This window comes from Mesocricetus auratus, unplaced genomic scaffold, assembly GCF_017639785.1.
Source record: "Mesocricetus auratus isolate SY011 unplaced genomic scaffold, BCM_Maur_2.0 Super-Scaffold_100028, whole genome shotgun sequence".
Classification (NCBI taxonomy): Eukaryota; Metazoa; Chordata; class Mammalia; order Rodentia; family Cricetidae; genus Mesocricetus; species Mesocricetus auratus.
In genome coordinates this window covers 4,142,996-4,161,542 of record NW_024429209.1, presented here as the reverse complement: position 1 = coordinate 4,161,542, position 18,547 = coordinate 4,142,996, and the positions used below count along the sequence as shown (strand labels likewise).

The 18,547-nt window shown below is 45.8% G+C and overlaps 1 protein-coding gene across 1 annotated transcript in view; it reads right to left on the bottom strand.

The window, feature by feature from the left end:
* Ctnnbl1 (catenin beta like 1) overlaps positions 1 to 17,651 on the bottom strand; it is a 158,152-nt gene extending 140,501 nt beyond the window's left edge. Inside the window, 1 exon segment of the mRNA XM_005082661.4 lies at positions 17,506 to 17,651. Within this exon segment, the coding sequence (XP_005082718.1) occupies positions 17,506 to 17,535 (30 nt within the window). The 5' untranslated portion in view covers positions 17,536 to 17,651.
* Positions 17,652 to 18,547: the final 896 nt, after the last annotated feature.

The following is an 18,547-nucleotide window of genomic DNA, read 5'->3' as shown; positions in this document are numbered from 1 at the left end:
CAGCTCAGAGAGAGCCATCAGGCAAACTACCCATTAGCTGTCACTTTAGAATGACTTCAGAAAGGCAGCCCCAGAGCTCTGCTGATATCTTTTCAACAACCTCTTAATCTTGTTTATAACACCTGTGTTAAGGCAGCCCGACATCAATTCTACTCACTTGTCTCAGACTGGAATTACTCAGAAACTCAAGGGTTCCAGTAAACATCCAACACCAGAGACGGTTGCCTCAAACAGCTTCAAAAGACAGAAGCTAGACACCTCTTAAAACACATTGTTGAGCCAGGCTGAGCATTAAATTTCACAAAAACAAAAATACAGAGGCACGAACATCCCAGGACTGTGGGGTCTGAAGAACCCAGAAAATTGTTCCTACAGCTTTTTTACCAAGTGAACACTCAAACTGCACAGTCACCACTAACTGCAAGCCTGCTCTGGGTCATAAATGGGTCGCTTTCTTTCCAATCCCAAACATGCCTTCTGGAGAGGTAATATTCCAAAATGGAGGGAGTGGGGCTATAAGAGACACCTCAGCAAACTGTCCAAAGCCAGGGCTAGAAATTGGTGGTGACTGATTCAATCAGGTCAAGTAGGCAAAGCCTGATGGCATCATGACACATCATGTGACAGAACCAGCTTGCCTCACCTGATTTCTGTGCTTACTTACTGTACATCTGTTCCTGGGGGCTCCTTACATTTAAAATGAGCTGACAGCATGATTTAGATACGTGCATCCTAGGCATATATGAAACATAAAACACCCAAGAAACTGATGGTAAACTAGTCCAAGAATAAGGAGACACAGAGAATGGACTTTGGTGACCTTGAACAAATCACCACAAATCTCGGAAAAAAGCCCCCCTAGTGTCGGGAGATAATATGTGGAAAAGCCAAGCCCCAAAAAAGTACTCAACAAACATTAAACACACACACACACACACACACATGCGTGTGTGTGTGTGTGTGTGTGTGTGTGTGTGTGTGTGTGTGTGTGTGTATAACTGGAATAGATAATCTCGAGCCAACCAACACAAAATAAGAACCAATCTCATTGTTTTGTGCAGTCTCATTTCTTGCCTATAAGGCTGGGTGCAGAGAAAACAGCAATTATGGCCCACAGTGGACTTACAGTAAATCTCTGGCAAATAAATGAATCAATCGATCTCTTGCTTTAGGGTCAGAGGCAGCCCTAGTCTTTAAGAGAAATGTCAATCAACTCTAGAGGAATGAAATTGGGCTTTTGTGAAGACCATCTGCTATTATTTAAGGCAAGTTTCCTATGAGTAAGGCCAAGATCAGTCACAAACACAGCTTAATCTACACTTCATCAAGAAAGAAGCAGCAAGGGGCTGTGGGTTAGCTCAACAGTGAAGGGCCTACCTAGCATATGCGAGGCTTCAATCCCCAGCACCACATAAATAAGTGGAATAAACATTTAAGAACAAAGCAAAGGCTGGAGAGATGCCTCATTGAGTAGAGGACCTGAGTTCAAATAGTCAGCACTCACAGAAAAAAAAACAGTAATGGCCACATGTGTATGTTAGTACCAATGTTGTAGGGGACAGAGGCTGGAGGATCACTGGGGTTTGCTGGCCACCTGTCTAGCTCCAGATTGAGTGAGAGACACTGTTTCAAAGGAGTAAAAGGGAGTGCTTGAACAAGACATCCAATGTCTTTCTCTGGCCTCTACATGGGCACACATAGGCATATGCCCCTCCCCTATAGTACCTCATACCTATAATCCCAGCTGTAAGGAGACAGAGGCAGGAAAACTGTAACAAGGCAACTGGTAAAAAGGCAATTAGAGAGATGGCAAACCACGATGGGAAAAGGTATGTAAGAGACACCCCAATTTAATCACTAATTATGGGTGGAACTTCATTTGCCCACCCACCCCTCACTCCACCCTTCTCCAGTCAAGGGCAGCTAGTGAGCAGCTACCCTATGGCAGGCTCTGTTCTGACCACAGCCCTTGAAGAACTCAAGGCAATGAGAAGAGCATTTATAAAGAGCCAGGCAATTCCTATGCATAAATGATACCTGTGACAGAAAGGAAGCGAGGACAAGGCCAAGCAGTGGTCCTAGGCCTCCCCATTCTGCACAAGTTTTCATTTTAAGCTGCCTTCATTTACAGGAGCCACCTTTCTAGAAGAATGGGATCATCTACTCACTGGGTGTCTCATGCAGAAGCTCTGTGATTCTCCCTTCCTCATCTGCAAGTAGAGATGAGACAGCATGCACACATCAAACAGCCCAGAACCTGACTCTCAGTGGGCTTCAACACGCAAGTCACCGGCCTCTGTTTTGGTTTTGGGGAGTGACATCTGTGCTCCTCTTTGAGCTGCCTGTCATCTGCTGCAATTTAGAAACATCATCCCTGTAAGTGACCCTCTTCTTCCATACACACAAAGGCGACCTGACTGAAGGGCAAAGCTGCTACTGCTGCAGAGGCGAGATCAGGCCCAGCTGCACATCCCAGGCCATGTTACCCAGCCCAGCTCAGTGTCACACTCCTGAGAGAGGAGTCACATTCGCCACACTCAGCCATCACCAAGATCACGTGGGGAGAAGGGCCTCCACTCCACACAAGGGGAAAAATGCTTTTTTAATTAAAGTAAGACTTCCTCAGCCTTCTGCTGACAATCACAACTACAACACAAAGCTCAGTGCCAGGCAGCTAACCGGTCTCCACACTGCTGGAAGGGTGGCTCGAAGCCCTCGGAGGAGGGAGGGGAAAATTACTAATTTAAACAAAATGTTTAATCTTCTAATTATGGGGCAGGCTCCAAGAGGATGGAAAGTGATTTGCAATCTTCATTATGGAATCCCCACGAGACCAGGGCACAAGTCATGTCAGCCAGAGGCAGATGCCATCTCTCCTTCCCCTCTGAGCCTTCTGTGTCCTTGCCAGATCTGAGAGGATGGAAGAAATCTAACAGCAGAAAAATGTAGGTAAACCATGAATTGTGGCTCTCCAGTTCATTATGCTGGATGAAGCAGAGAGGCCCTGGGATAAGCTGGCGAAGTAAGATCCCCGACTTCACTCACCAGGCAAGCCGAACAGCTTGAGGCCCTCCAAACTCTGCTGCCTTGCAGAACTGCCTGCCTCAGGTGGTACCGAAGGGATTCTTTTCACTTCTTGTCATCAGGACTGAGAAGCATGGAGAATCAGGTGGCGCCCCAGCAACAGCACCTCTGGTCAGAAGGAAGTCTGCTCCTCTGCAGATAGGCTTACATCCTCGCTAATGTGTGTTATCTCTGCCATTCAGATCTCTGTGCTAATTGAGGGGGAAAAGTCCCTGCCAAGCAACCCTGACAAGTCAGGGTTGGCAGAATTCCCAATGGAGAAGGCCGAGGCAGCAGAGACAGGCAATTATTCCCTTTCATTAGGGACAGGTCTTTTTAAGTTGTTTTTTGTTTGTTTGTTTTTGTTGGTTTTTTTTTTAATTTTGAAAACAAGAGGTAGCCATGTGTGGACACTGCCCACTGCAGTCACTAACACAACTGGCAGAAACTAAAATGTTCCCCCTCAGCCAGCTGCAAATGATGTGTTGGAAGTCCTAGGGATGGCCGTGCCCCTAATTACCCACTGCAGCGTGAAGCAGGCTTGGAGGGGATGGCAGCAGATCTGGGCAGATCAGCAGCCACATTTAATCAGCAGCCCCGGCCATCTGCAGCTGTTCTGCAGGAGCACGGGGTTCACAGTTCCAAAGCTTCCTGCACAGCACAGGTGCTGTGGGTCAGCTGTGCAGTCCTGGGCCTGCCAGGGCCGCTTTCTTCCTTCTCTCAGGCCAGGTTACCCCTCAGTAAAGGGCCCTCTGCCCACACTCTCTGTGCCAACCCTGGAACTAGGAGAGAGCTGCTTCTTGATTAGGTCACAGCAGATGAAATGTGCAGAGAACAACAGGCGGGAAAGCAATTATCCAAGGGAGAATGTGGCATCAGCTGTGGCCTCTCAGCACAGAGGTGGATCCTGTACCCCTTCAATAGCCACGCTGGCCAGACTGACCCTCCACAGCCTCACAACCAAGCCAGACTGTCACTCCACCGCTTAAGAGCACTAATGACTTCCCACTACACTGAGAAGAAAGTCAGTGTTGGGTTTCTCCCTCCTCCAGGCTGGTCTGTCTGGCCCAAATGAGACAAGCTTGCTCCCACCTTGGGGCCTTTGTGTTGGTTTCCCCCTCAGCTTACTCTGCTACTCATACAGTTCCTTCATGTGGCTGCCTTTCTCATCAGTTAGTTCTCAACTGAAACACCATCAAGAGGCCCTCTAGAACCTTCTCTTGTAAATAGCAGTCACTGCTACAGTTACATTGGCCATGTTTTCTCTTTACAACACATCTGATTCATCTTCCACCGAGTACTTCTGTTTGCATACTCTTATTTACTTCTTCTGGCTTATTGTCTGTCTTGCCTCTCTGGATGTAAGCACCAAACAGACAAGGGCTTTGACCAGAGTCTAGTGTAACACTTTACATGAAGTTGGCATTTATTAAACGTGTAGAACAACTAAAGAACAAAGGTTCAATATGGACCACTAATCCACATAAAATTTACTAACCCTTGGACTGGCTCACAGCCCGACTCTGAGCATATGTCATGGTGCCCTGGAAACAACAGTAAACAACACCCTTTCTCCCCGCCAACCCTAGTAAATGACTAGGAAACAATAACAAAGGAAGACAGATGGAGAACTTGTAGACGGCCTAAGAACTGGAAGGACAGAGGGCTTCTTGGGTGAGGTTTACCCAAACCATCCTCTCACAGAAGGTGGGCTGCACATGGCGACGACCAATGGGCTGTGGCCAAAACGTGGGTCTTGAAGATGCAGATATAGAAGATTTGACCTTGAGGTGGCCCAGGTCCATTCATGCATAGTTCTTGGTGCTGGGAGCCAGAGAGCACACATGCAGACTGCGTCTGAGAGACACTGTGTACACACAGTACAAATGGGAGAGGAAGGAAGGAGGCCAGCATGCAAGAATGGCACAAGCAGGCCAGAGCAAGCATTCTGGGTCTCTGATGTCTGCTTCCATCTGGTGTCATGGAGTTCTGGGATGAGAATCTGGATGCATGTGCTGACTAAAAGGCAAATGGGGCTACAGCAATGGCTCACAGGTTACAAGCACTTAGGGAGGACCTGAGTTCAGTTCCCAGCAGTCACACAGCAACTCAAAACTATCCACAACTCCAATTCTAGGGGATCTAATGCTCTCTTCTGACTCCAGGGACATCAGGCACACATGTAGCACACAGACAAACATGTATGCAAAACACTCAAACATATAAAAAATAATGATAACTTTAAATAAAAGATAACCACAACAGTCGGAGAGCTAAATGAATAGCTACCCTCCAGAAAGGCAAGCAGCCAGAGAATGCCCCACTGTTGATCAGATATTCTCTGATACCCAAGATGTCAGTGGTAGACAAAAGGAAAATGCTCTGAAGAAACAAAAACAAGTCATGAATGATTTCTAGAATCTTACAGACCCCAATGTCTTATAGAAGAATTCAACCAAGAAGAATAATAACTTCATCCAGCAACCACAGTGTTGTGACACCATTAAAAGACAGAAGCAAACGGCCTCAAAGGTTAGATAGAAATGTATCACACGCTAACACTTAAGAATGACAGCAGACATCAAGGAGAATAGCCAACGGCTGTGAAAAGTGGGCACAAGATCCCAACGCCCCTCCATGCCACCACATAGCAGTCAAAGCTCTGTACAGGCCAGGAGAAAACCTGCACACAGTTAGCATGCACTCATAATGATGGCCCTGAGCACAGGAGGCATCCTGTCAGCCAGTAGTTGGGTCCTGAGGTAAGGTACTTTCCCACCAGTGCTCCAGTGTCCTCATGAGTAAGAGGGAGATGCATGGGCTCCTCCCTGCTCAGCACTCCCACCTCACTTAAGGCCTGGAAGCTGTGTTTATGAAGAACCTGCAGCACATTCTCCAAAGACAGCAGGCAAGTAGGAGTCGGCACAATTCAATACAACCTGCTCCACCTTCTAAACCTCATTACCGGCTTCTTTCAGCAGCCACCCCAACTAATCAATAGTAATGTCGTTTCTTTTATCGCTGAGCTCCGGTGTTCTCTGCATCTTTGGTAGGTCTATTTTCCCCTCACCAACAGCTGCACCCCTGTTTCAGCTAACTGAGCCATTATGTGACCTCAAAATCCTCAAAAGTTTCTCTCATCATTAATCTGAGATTCCACTGAAACTCTGTGTGCAGATACTAGTAAAACCAGAGCTGCACAGAAAACAGCCCAGAGCAGATGGTACATCCCAGAGCACTGATATAAAGAGTTGGTTAGTTTCAGTCGAACAAAAATCCCCACTGGGAAGAACCCTAATCGCCTTCCAATTCTGGGCAATAACACACTAAGCATGTGAATGGCATCAAGCAACCTGTACAATAATCCATCCTATCTGCTTTTGGCATGCACGGCATTTTGCTCAGTTTCAGATCCTTCTTAGGGTAGCTAGTGACTCTGTATATTGCAAGGCTAAAGAGAAGCCCATGGACTGAGGTAGATGATGTCCTTACACAAGCCTAATACTTTGCTGGGTATGGTAGTAACACCTGTAATCCTAGCATATGGGAGGCTGAGGCAGGAGGATCATGAGTTCCCAGACAACTTGAGCTACATAGCCAGACTCTTTCTAAAAAAACAAAAACAAAACAACACAAAGGGGGGGGTGGGAGTGGGGTGATGGGTTAATCAATAAAGTGTTTGCCACAAAAACATAAAGGCCTGAGTTCCCGGCACAGCAGCCTGCGCCTACAATCTCAATACTGGGGTGGTGGACAATGTTAGTTAGATCCCTGGAGCTCACTGGTCAGCCAACTGGCCAAAGGAGCAAGCTTAGTTTGAGATCTTGTCTCAAAAGGTAAGGTGGAGAGAGACTGAAGAAGACACCCAACACTGACTCCTGTGCTCCCCAACACTGACTCCTGTGCTCCCCCAACACTGACTCCTGTGCTCCCCAACACTGAATCCTATGCTCCCCCCAACAGACTCCTATACTCCAACAATATGCACGCATGTGTGTGCAGACACACACCACACATACACCAAAGTACATGCACCTACACCCAGTCTTACACAAACCAAAAAATAAACAAAAATAGAAGAGTCCCTAACTCATTCACTAATCCCAGGACAAGGTTAACCAGTTTTCATTTGCCAACCTGCAATCGAGCTGAGAACCTAAGGTTTACACCTTCAGAGCAAGCACTCTGGAACTCTGGAAAAGAAAATGGCCCTGAACAATTCAGATGAAAAGACTACAATGCCAATGACTGACTCAGGAGAGGGTAAAAGAAGGCTCAGAATGCAGGCTCCATCTTCTAATTCCAGTTTTTCTCCAGCTACACAGACTCAGATCAAAACCACCCACTTCCCTCAGGATGACTGGGGTGTGTGTGGGGGGAGGGTGATTTGTAAGTGAGATTCCTGCTACCTGCTAAGCAGAAACTGATTTCTCAGTGCCTTGAAGGAGACCTGGGGAACAAATGTCCTGTGTTGGAGGCATAATTCTTGCTATCAGTGACTGCTAACTGTGGTAGAATAGAACCATGCTCTAGTCTACTGAGAATATGCTACACAGTGGCATGTGTGGGTGACAAACTGTTCTCATTTTGCTTTATTTAATTCTAAACCTTAATCTCCAAGGGACCAAAGATCTTGGGAATACTGAGGCAGCTCTGCAAAATTCAAGACAAACTTTTGTTTCCCGTAGTATGTTTGTTTGGAATATCAATAATAAAAATCAACAGCTATCATCTATACCACCCACACTGCCTCATTTATCCTGTACTTTACAAAATATACAGATGGCAGCCAGGCATGGTAGCGCACGCCTTTAATCCCAGCACTCAGTAAGCAGAGGCCAGCCTGGTCTACATAGAAAGTTCCAAGCCAGTCAGGGGTATGTGGTGAGACCTGGGATTAAAAAAAAATGTAATGGTAGCCTGAGAATATTTCTAAAGATGGTGAGCTAGAGATAGACACTGTTAGATGATCTCCATTTGAAAGATAAAAAAAAAAAAAACAAGGCTTACGGAGGTTAATTAACTGGCCCAAGGTCACACAGCTAGCACACAGCAGGACTGGGGTTCAAATGCAGGCAGTTTGACCCACAGTCTGCATCCATCTGCCATGCTAAACATTAAAGATATTTCATAGACCTCGAGTTCTTTCCTCCCACAGTGCTGACAAGCTATTTTGAAACACCGCATTCTCTGATGCAGTCATTTTTACATAGAGAAACTACTCTATTGTGTTCAACCTTACACATTCAATCCTCCAACTGAAACAGTGACACCTACTGAGAGCACAGAAAGATACTGTGTTCCCCAATGTCACCCCCAAAATTAAGGAGGCCATTCAATGATCTTTCTAAAGTAGGGGGCTTGGGTGCATGGCTGTATGACCTCTATGCCTGGAGAAGAGCATTCTCCGTCGGCATGCAAAGGAAATGGACCCTCATCTACCATGACAATAGCACCACGTGATCACAGCAAGCCTGCTTAGGAAGTCACCTGTGTGGCAAAGCTATGCAAGGCTACAGCTAGGAGGCCCTTGGAGCAGCAGGCAGAAAGGCAGCTCTGGAAGACACGGCAGCCCTCATCTGCGAAGCCTTCACCTTCCTTCCCACAGGCAGAACTGTTTGGTTCTAGATGCCACCCTACCTGGCTGACACCTGTGTGACAGCACTCACACGCTGTGCTGGGATCTTAGGCCTTTGGAGCTCGCTCCGTTACTCCTCAAACCTTAACTGTGACAGGGCCTCTTCCTACCCAGACTGGGACTCAGTCCTTCACACGTGCTTATGCCTTATTGGCTACTGAGAGGAGCTGGCTCACAAGCTCTCGAGGTCCAGGGGGAAAGAATCTTTCATCTCCCAGCCCTTTCATCTTTGAGAAAGGGCCCCAAGGCTTCTTTCAAGTCAGCTGAACAGTTGGCAGCCCTGACGAAATTGCAAAGTGGGGCATGGGAGGCACAGGAGGAAGCAGAGGATTGTGTGATAGCAGAACATCTGGCCAGGAGCTCAGTAGACACAAGAAATGTCAGTCAGGGCTCCTGGGCTGACAGGCAGCTACATAAAGGAGCTGACGGGGAAGAGTGTAAGGTCTTCTGAAAGGACAAGACTGGAGTTATCACACTCTAGTAAAAGTAAAGTTGAGAACAGTGTCTCGAGAAAAAAAAAAAAAGAACAGTAAGGCCCAAGAAACCAATGGCAGAAGGCGGCATAGACATTCTTCAACAATGTGGGTTTTTAAAACCAGTACTCTTTTCCTGGTGGTGGAGACCCATGCCTTTAATCCTAGCACCCAGAGGCAGGTGGATCTCTAATTCGACGTCAGCCTAGTCTACAGAGTAAGTTCCAGGACAGCCAGGGTTACCCAGAGAAATCCTGTCTCGAAAAACCTAAATTAATTAATTTAACTAATTAATTAATTAAAACCAGTACTCTTCAAACTCTGACACAGAAAAACTAAGGAACTATGACAATGAAATGCAGGAGCCTACAGAGAATACTGGACTAAAAATGGAACATTAGTGAGAGAGTTGGCAGCACCTGAATTAAGTCTGACATTTTAGTTACTGGTATGTGTGTGTTTTATCTTTTAATTTTTAAGAGGTAAATTAGAATTAGGGACTGGAGAGATGGGGTCAGGGGTTAAGAAGACTGATGTTCGTTCTTCCGGCAGATCTAATTCCCAGCACCCGCATGGGGGCTCACAACTGTCTGTAATTCTAGTCCCAGGGAATCTGATGCCCTCTTCTGGCCTCCGTGGTCACTGCACCCATAGGGTGCATAGACATACATGCAGAAAAAAAGTCATACACAAAATAACTAATTAAAAATAAATTTTAGCCGAGCGGTGGTGGCGCACGCCTTTAATCCCAGCACTCGGGAGGCAGAGGCAGGCAGATCTCTGTGAGTTCGAGGCCGGGCTGGACCGATAGCCTCCAAAACAATACAGAGAAACCCTGTCTCGTAAAAAAACAAAAATAAATAAATAAATAAATAAAAATAATAATAATAACAAATAAATTTTAAGAGAAAAACTACCCAGAAGGTATCAAGTATGCAGCAAAGGTGAAAACAAAGGCACACATGCCAGCCAGCAAACAGGGCAGCAGAGTCTAAGCGTCCAAAAGGGGGCAACTCCACAATGCAGTGCTGGGTCCTTCGGTTCAGGTTCGTGACGGTTGATCTGCATTGACAATTTGACTAGCCCAATGGAGGGGCTAGAAAGATGGCTGGCACTTGCTCTTTCAGAGGACCTAGGGTCAGTTTTCCCAGCACCCACCTGACAGTTCACAGCCACCTGTAACTCCACGTTCCAGGCAATCTAATGTCCACTTTGGATCTCTGAGGCCAGAAAGTATGCATACAGTACACAGACACACACGCACACAAAACATTCATACATATAAAATACAATAAAATAAATCTTTAGACCCAACATGGAAGCACACCTCCTTGTGTGTCTATGAGGGAGTTTTCTGAAAGTTTTAACCCAGAGGGAAGACACAACCAGAATATGAGCAGTCCCAGCCCACTGGCTAGGGTCCAGAACTGGGTGAAAAAGGAAATTCAAGTTAAGCACCTGCATTCAGCTCCCTGTTTCCTGACTGTGGATGCAATGTGACCAGCTACCTCACATTCCTGCTGCCATGCCTTCCCCACTACACAGGAATGACAGTGATTTGAATGAGGTATGTCCCCACAGGCTCATGTATCTCATGAGCCCCAGTTGGTACTGCTGTTATGAAGAGGTTATGAAATCTTTAGAATATAGAGCCTTGCTGGAGGAAGTGCATCACTGAGGGTGGACATTGAGGGTTTATGGCCTGACCTCACTTCCTGTTCAATCTCTCTGCTTCCTGTATGCCTATATGATCCCTCTGCTTTCTCCTGCTGCCACCACACCCCTCTCACTATAAAGGACTCCATCCCTCTGGAACTGTGAGTCCAAATAAGCCATTTCTTCCCTAAGTTGCTTTTAGTCCAGGTATTTGATCACAGCAACAGAAAAGTAACTAATACAAATTGTATTCCCTAAAACTGTAAGCCAAAACAAACCTTTCCACCCTTTAGCGGCTGCTTGTCAGGTATTTGATCTCAGCAACAAGAAGACGAATACATGTCCCATTCCCGGACAACCATCACTTGACACTGAGGATAGGCAAGACATGCTGTTAGATGCTGGCTGCGTTTACAGAGGCACAGGAGCATACTGTATATTCTGTGAGAAGAATGAGCTGGAGGGAAGACAGATGAGGAGGTTATGGTGAGAAGAAATGAATAAGAGATAAGACAAATGGGAGCATCGATGAAACTAGCTCTTTACCTGTTATTTATAGGCGCCCTGCTAACAATATTAACTTGGAAAAGCATGAAGCTGTCAAACAAAAAGCAGCCTCTTTCTGTATGATCAGAATAATATTCTTGGGGTTAAAACACAACACCAGGCTCCACAAAAATGAAGGATGCATTCTGAACACAAGTGTTCAGGTTGTCAATAACGTATCTTAGATGTACAACAACAACAAAAAAAACTGAAAAGGCTCAACTACAAACTCCAACTCCTATCTTAAAAGGAGAAAGCCGTAGCAAGAAGTACAAATGACAAACGTACAAGAAAAACATGCTCATTCAAGTAACCTTGAACTAGCCCTTTATGTGCCTACTAGGTAAATGGCGGGAATATAAACCACAACAAGCTGTACTATCACAACTGCAGTAAAACTTCAGTGCACAGTACTAAATGAGAGTGGCTCCCCGTGAGCACTAAGTACTGTCTCTGCAGCTAACAGGACCACTCCCCCAATATCCTGAATACCCATTGCACAAGCTTGCTCATAACAGTTAGCAACTGACTCTTCCCAGCTTCTTCTGTCACCCACAGAACTCCTCCATCAGGGTGGGACACCAAAATCGCCCTTTGTTCAATGACCGAGCCGAACCCACACCCTCTGATCCAGCCCCTCTCTTGAGCTTCTGAGTATTCCCTGCACTGTGGTCCTGGGATACTTATATTCACACAGTGAGGTGTTTAAATGCCCCCTTCACTTCTCACATCATGAATTCAAGGCCCAGGATCAGATCTCAATAATTTTAACACACGCAACCCTGTGCTGAGGAGATAGCACAGAGTAATTATGAATGACAAGAGGAAATGCCACATGAACAAAGAAGCTTCTCACAATATTACCTCCAAGAACAAAAACCTGGATACTACCTAAATATCCAATTGCAGAGAAATAACTCAGGGGGGAAAGGTCTATTACTCAAACAAAAAGCCTACATATGTTAAAGAGTAACATGAAAGCTATGTAGGAAAAAATGCATGCTTAATTTAAAAAAGAACATGAAACAGTACATACACAATAGTTACAGTCATGCAAAATATGTAGGATTGTGGCAACAAAAAATATTCATTGGATTAGGGTAATAGTTTTTCCTGCGTCAAATTCTTTCATACTGACAGCTGATTATCATTAAAATTTATTTTAAAAGTAAGAAATTGGAGAGGGGCAAAATTAGAGGTTGCTAAAAGCCTCTCCATCCCAAGAACATGCTGCTATTACCCACATATGACAGGAGTAGGTGTCTGCAACATCATCGAAGCCAAGGGTCCCTGACCCCAATCTGCCTCAAAGAGAATTCTCTGGTGGTACAAAGCCAGCCATTCCCACCAAGCCAATCTGAACTAAATGTGAATTCTTTATTGCAAAACTTCAGAGGTAAGAACTTTTTCCAGACATCTGTGGAATAAGTATTAATGAGAGTGCCCTGGAGTTCAGATCTGCGCCTATGTGGCAGAAACTTCTCAGCCGAGCAACTGCTGGGCACACTTCTTGATGAGATGTCTAAGCCTGAAGGCATCAAAAAAAGTACATTTCCATATTGGGAACATAACTGGTTTTCTCCTTAAGACTTTTCCACCACCTCCTGTCCACACTGTAATTCTCCTGTCTACTCAAATGAATTGTTAACATCTGTCAGGAATATAAGGCACACACTGAGGCACTCTCCTGCCTATTACAAGAAGAACCAATCTCAGCAGAAAATTGCAATCTTCCCACTGACTTGCCCCAAATATGAAATTTAATAAGCATGCAAAAAATGTTAAAGTTTTAATAAACATTTCTTGTCAGTGTATGATACTTTTTCTTGCTCACCTTAGACCCTGAGTTTTAGGAATGGAAAGAACCAGAAGTTGTACAACCCTACCTCCTCATTTGACAACTGACAAGAAAAATGATGTACAAAGAACGAAAGTGGCTTGTCCTGAGTCACCCAGATAAGTGCTGATAAAGGCTGGATTAAAACTCCAATCTCCCAGGTCTCCAGCCCCAACTCCTACTATGTCAGGCTTTTTTATCTACTGGACTCTCCGGAGCCCTTGGCCTAAATAATTAGTATCACAGAATTGTAAAGCTGCCAGGGACCTCAGAGAGAGTCATACTTAATCCCCTCATTACACATATAAGGAAACTGAGGCCCAGAGAGATTAAGTGATTTGCTCTGGATTCTGAGTGGCAGTGAAGAAGTAGGGCTCAAGCTGAGAACTCTGCAAACCAGTGCCATGAGAAGCGAGGGCTCTCTCCACTGGGCAAAGCTTACAGGAACGCAGATGATTCTAGACCAGGGTGCCTTCATGCAGTCCCTGACTACCGGCTTTAGCATCACCTGGTATCTGGCTGGAGATGCAAAACCTCGAGTCAACTCTGAAGTTGGGAATCAGACAGCTTCACCCACTTCTGTTCCCGCACAGGAGCTCCAGTGCTCAGGTAAAGTCGGCTTTGCCAGTGTTGACTATGAGCAACAGTACCTATGACTTGGGCTTTCTTCTACACATGCATATGACATCAACTAAAAGTTTTTTAAACCTAAAACAAAATGGAAAACACGCCTGGGCATTCGATGCTGGCTCTGCTGCTTACTGGCTATTTGAGTTATCAGACAGAAGGAACCTGCCTCCCGAGCTTCGGTTTCCCTTTCCATGAAGTAGTCACCCCATCTATTTGGAGGATGTGCTGAGAACGATACCTGACCACACATCTGCACAAGGCACACAGACAGACCAGCACAGCAGTCAGGAGCTCCAGCTATGAAACACAACTGCCTGAGTATTCATTCCCTAGCTAGGTACCTTCAGTTAAGTCTCAGTTTCCTCTACTGAAAATGGAGATTAAAAACAGTTCCTCATTCCAGGAATGATCATGCAAGTCTCTAGTCACAGCAGAGGCAAAGGCAAGTAGCAGGCAGATCTTTGTAAGTTTAAGGGTAGCCTGGTCTACAAGCCAGCAGGGTTACATAGTGAGACCCTGTGGGATGAGGGGGATCCCCACCACCACCCCAGGCTAGGGATGTAACACAGTTGGTAGAGTGCTTGCCAAACACTCAAGAAACCCTGTTCTGTCCACAGCATACCATAAACCAGGTGTGGTGGTGTACACCTGTAAACCCAGAATTTTGGGGGTGGTGTAGGAAGATCAGAAATCCAGTCATCCCTGACTACATAGTGAGTTTGAGGACAGCCTGGTCTACATAAGATCCTGACTAAAAACAAAAACAGAAAAAAAAAAAAAAAAAAAAGAAGGAGGTGGGGAGGTGGGGAAGAAAGAAAGGAAATTCCTCATCGAACTGTTAGGTGGATTTAGAGAGGAAGAGGTAAATAACTATTTCATGTTAGGCTATCTCTGTCTTCAAAGCACTTTCTCCTCCATAAGCTCACCTGGTCCTGAAGATTTCCCACAGGAGGATGGCCGTGCTTGAGTGATTACAAACTAGACTCTGTCTTTTCAGATAGGAATGGAGGTAGACCCTGCTCAAAGGAACAGAGCTGCAAATACAAGACCAAGATCCTGGTGGTATGTCAGTCACTGCTTTGGTCTGTCAGTCACCACCTTGGCCTGTGACTTCAGCCAAGTCTGCCTATCAGACCAGAGTTCTTGTTCAAAACAAGTGGGTTGAAAGAAAACATCTTTATCGCCTCTCAAAGTGCAAACGCTTTCTCCTGGCCCACACAAAGTCCTACGAAGACTGTCCTCTGCCTACATCTCCAGCTTCATCACCTTCTGGTGTCCGGCTCACGCACCAAGTTCTGGCGACATGGCTCTTCTCTCTGCTCACCTAGTAGGCCTGGAGCCTATGCTCATAGCTGCTGTTCCTGCCTCAACATTCTGCCCTAGCATGACTGGCTCCCTCTCAAACTTCAGAGCACTAATGCTGGCTTGTCGGACTCCCTCCCTGACCACTCAGTCTACAGAGGCCCCGAAAGGGGTGAGTTACAGCAGTACTGTCCAATAAAAATAATGAAAGTCACAAAAAACTTTACATGTAAGTTAAATTTTGAAGTAGGCACAAAATTGAAGTTTAATAATCTGTTTTTCTTAATCCAACATATCGATGCAATCTACATAAAAGTTAAGATACTTCATTTTCATTTTTCATAGCTTTGAAGCCCAGTGTGTACGTTACACATATGACAGAGCTTGATGCAGATGGGCCACACTTTCAGTGTCCAACTGTCATGTGCCTAGCAGTCCCCAAAACATGCTCACATCTTCACGACACTCCCAGCAATCCGAATTTCTTGTTTACTTAATTTTACTTTGGTGACTCTCCCACCATATTTGCCTTTCATACAGAAGTAAAAGCCTTGTCTCATTTATGCCACATTATATGCCCAGTGGACCCAGTACCTTGTACACAGTAGATGTTGAATAAATACCTGTAACCAAGGAACGGAACTTTTTTGGCAGTACTACTCCAGATCTGAGTCAATGGACTCCACTAGCCAGCCCGTGACTCCCGAATAAGCATTCACCAGTGGCTTGCCCACTACTGTCCTTGTTTCTTCCTCAAGGACACGGTCTTGCTTGTTTGTTTGTTTTATAAGACAGGGTTTCTCTGTGTAGTCCTGGCTATCCTGGAATTCATTCTGCAGACCAGGCCTCCAACTCAGAGATCCTCCTGCCTCTGCCTCCTTAGTGCTGGGATTAAAGGTGTGTGCCACCACCACCCAGCTACACTGTCTTAAAGAGAAAAATATAATGGCATCACATCTTCCGGTTGCTTACAAATTCTTTCTCATTGTGCCTGGAGTCTCTGTCTCTGGGGCCAGTCATTTATATATTGACTAAGGGAAATAGCCATCCACATTACTACTTATGGGCTGCTTTACTAAGCAACAAACATTGGTTTAACAATTTCTTAATAGCTTCCCAACAGACCATGAGGTCGGCACCATGAGGTATTTTGTTCAAAGTAACAATCAGTTAGTAAGAAAAATGAGATTGCAGGCAACCTGGGTCTCCAAATTCAGGACTTACGTCTGGGGGAGTGGGGTCTCACTATGTAGCCCTGGCTGGCCTGGAACTCACAGTGATCCACTTGCCTCTGTCTCCCACCTTTCAGTCACTGAGATTAAAGGCATTCAGCGGCAGAACTATTGCTAGCAGCCACACTTTTAAAAGTCAACACCAGACAAGCGTTGGTGGTGCACGCCTTTAATCCCAACAGTCGGGAGGCAGAGGTAGGAGGATCTCTGAGTTCGAGGTGGGCCTGTTCTACAGAGTGAGTTCCAGGACAGCTTCTAAAGCAATACAGAGAAGCCCTGTATCGAAAAACAAACAAACAAAAGAAAAGTTTGTTTAAACTGCATTTTACTCATTACCCCAAATAAAGATGATTCAATCAATATGACCAATGATCAAGATTCATGTAACCAATTTAAAAATACTACCTTTTTCATACTGTCTTTAAAATCCAGTGCAATTTACAATTACAGTACTTCCTAATTCAAACTAATTACAATTCACAGGTTCCAATTGTAATTAGGCAGTCAAAAGAGGGCAGAAAGTTTGGGTTGGGAGCCTAGACCCTTGACCTAGTGACCTCAGGCAAGTCTTTCCTTCCCTCTAGGCTACCGGTTCACCAGTACCCTGAGCAAGGAGGTCAAGAAGTTCTTACCGACCCATCCCATGCTCCATTTTCCAAACATCTTACTTGTGGGTACAGCAGCATAGGTTCCAAATGACCTTTCACATACATCCATGTTAAATATCTAAATAGATATAGAAGCAAACAAACTGGGGCTCAGCGACAGGGGAAAGACTTATCCAAAGCTACACCGGCAGTTGGTAGAGAAACTGGGGTTCAACCCCGAGGAAAAAACAGTGCTCTCCACACCTGCCTCAAGCCCTACGAACTGGCAGAAACGAGACCAAAGATGAGCAGGAGGGAACCAGACAGCGGGGTAGGAAAGGGAGATCAAAGGGCTCGGGCCTGGAGAAGGAAGGAATCGAAAGGGTCCACGAGGGCTCCGGCGAGTGAAGTGCAATGACAGGCTAGAACCCCAGGTAGCAGACGGGAGGGCCAGAGACCGGGAGGAGGCGGGATGACGGGACTCTGGCCCTGCGACCCCGGCGGGGATGAGGGGCCCTCCGGCCCTGCCAACTTCACCTACCTGGTAGCTTAAAAGTTCGCCCACGTCCATGGTTCCGGACCCAATCAGCACAGGGTATCGTGGTTACCTCCACTCACTCCCGAACCACCGGCGGCTCAGAGGCTTTTCCTGCCACACTGCCGTAAAGCGCCGGGAGAGGGGTCCTCAGAACCAATAGAATAGAAGAGCGCGAGGCCGGCGGGCCCGCCACACTGCCGTAAAAGGAAGCGCGACCGTAAAGCGCGCCGCGTTTTGACTCTGCAGCTTCCGCCTGGATCCTGAAGGGGCGGGAAAAGGGGCGGATACTTAGGGGAAGCATCCTAAAGCCCTGGCAGTTCCCTAATTGGAGGGTGCAGTGCTGGGCAGATGTTCATACCCTTACAAGGCTTCCAGATAAAGAAACAGAGGTTTAGAATTACGTGACTCGTAAGATAGTGGCTTGTTAAGTGTAATCCAATGCACACTGAGTTTTTAAAACTTGCACTGGTTAGCTTTTCTTTTTTTTAAAACTTATTGGACCAAAGGAGATATATTATGAATATGAAATGAATTTGACTTTCTTCTTGCTTGTTAAATGTACTTAAGTAGATACACTGAAATTTCATATGCGGATTTTATTGTGGGTTCCCATAATGCTTCCACTGGACAGTGTTGGCTCACGAAATGGCACCTGGCCATAGATTATTGTTGGCTGAGAAACCGTTGATATCATGTTTTCCTCTGAGCTTCTGTGTACTCATCTCCCCAATGGCAATCGGTTGATCTCTTGTCTACCCAAGTAGTATTTTAAAATGCTAATAGTAAATGGCTTGGTGGTTAGGAGCATTTACTGCTCTCCAGAGGACTCAAGTTTAGTTCCCAGTGCCCATGTTGGACAGTTCACAATTGCCTATAACTCTAATTCTAGAGGGTCTGAAAACTACTTCTGGCCTCTGTGAGCACCCAGAAGTATACATGCTTGCTCTCTCTCTCTCTCTCTCTCTCTCTCTCTCTCTCTCTCTCTCTCTCTCTCTCTCTCTCTCTCTCTATCTCTCCCAGGTTTCTGGGAAAGAAATCTAAGAAA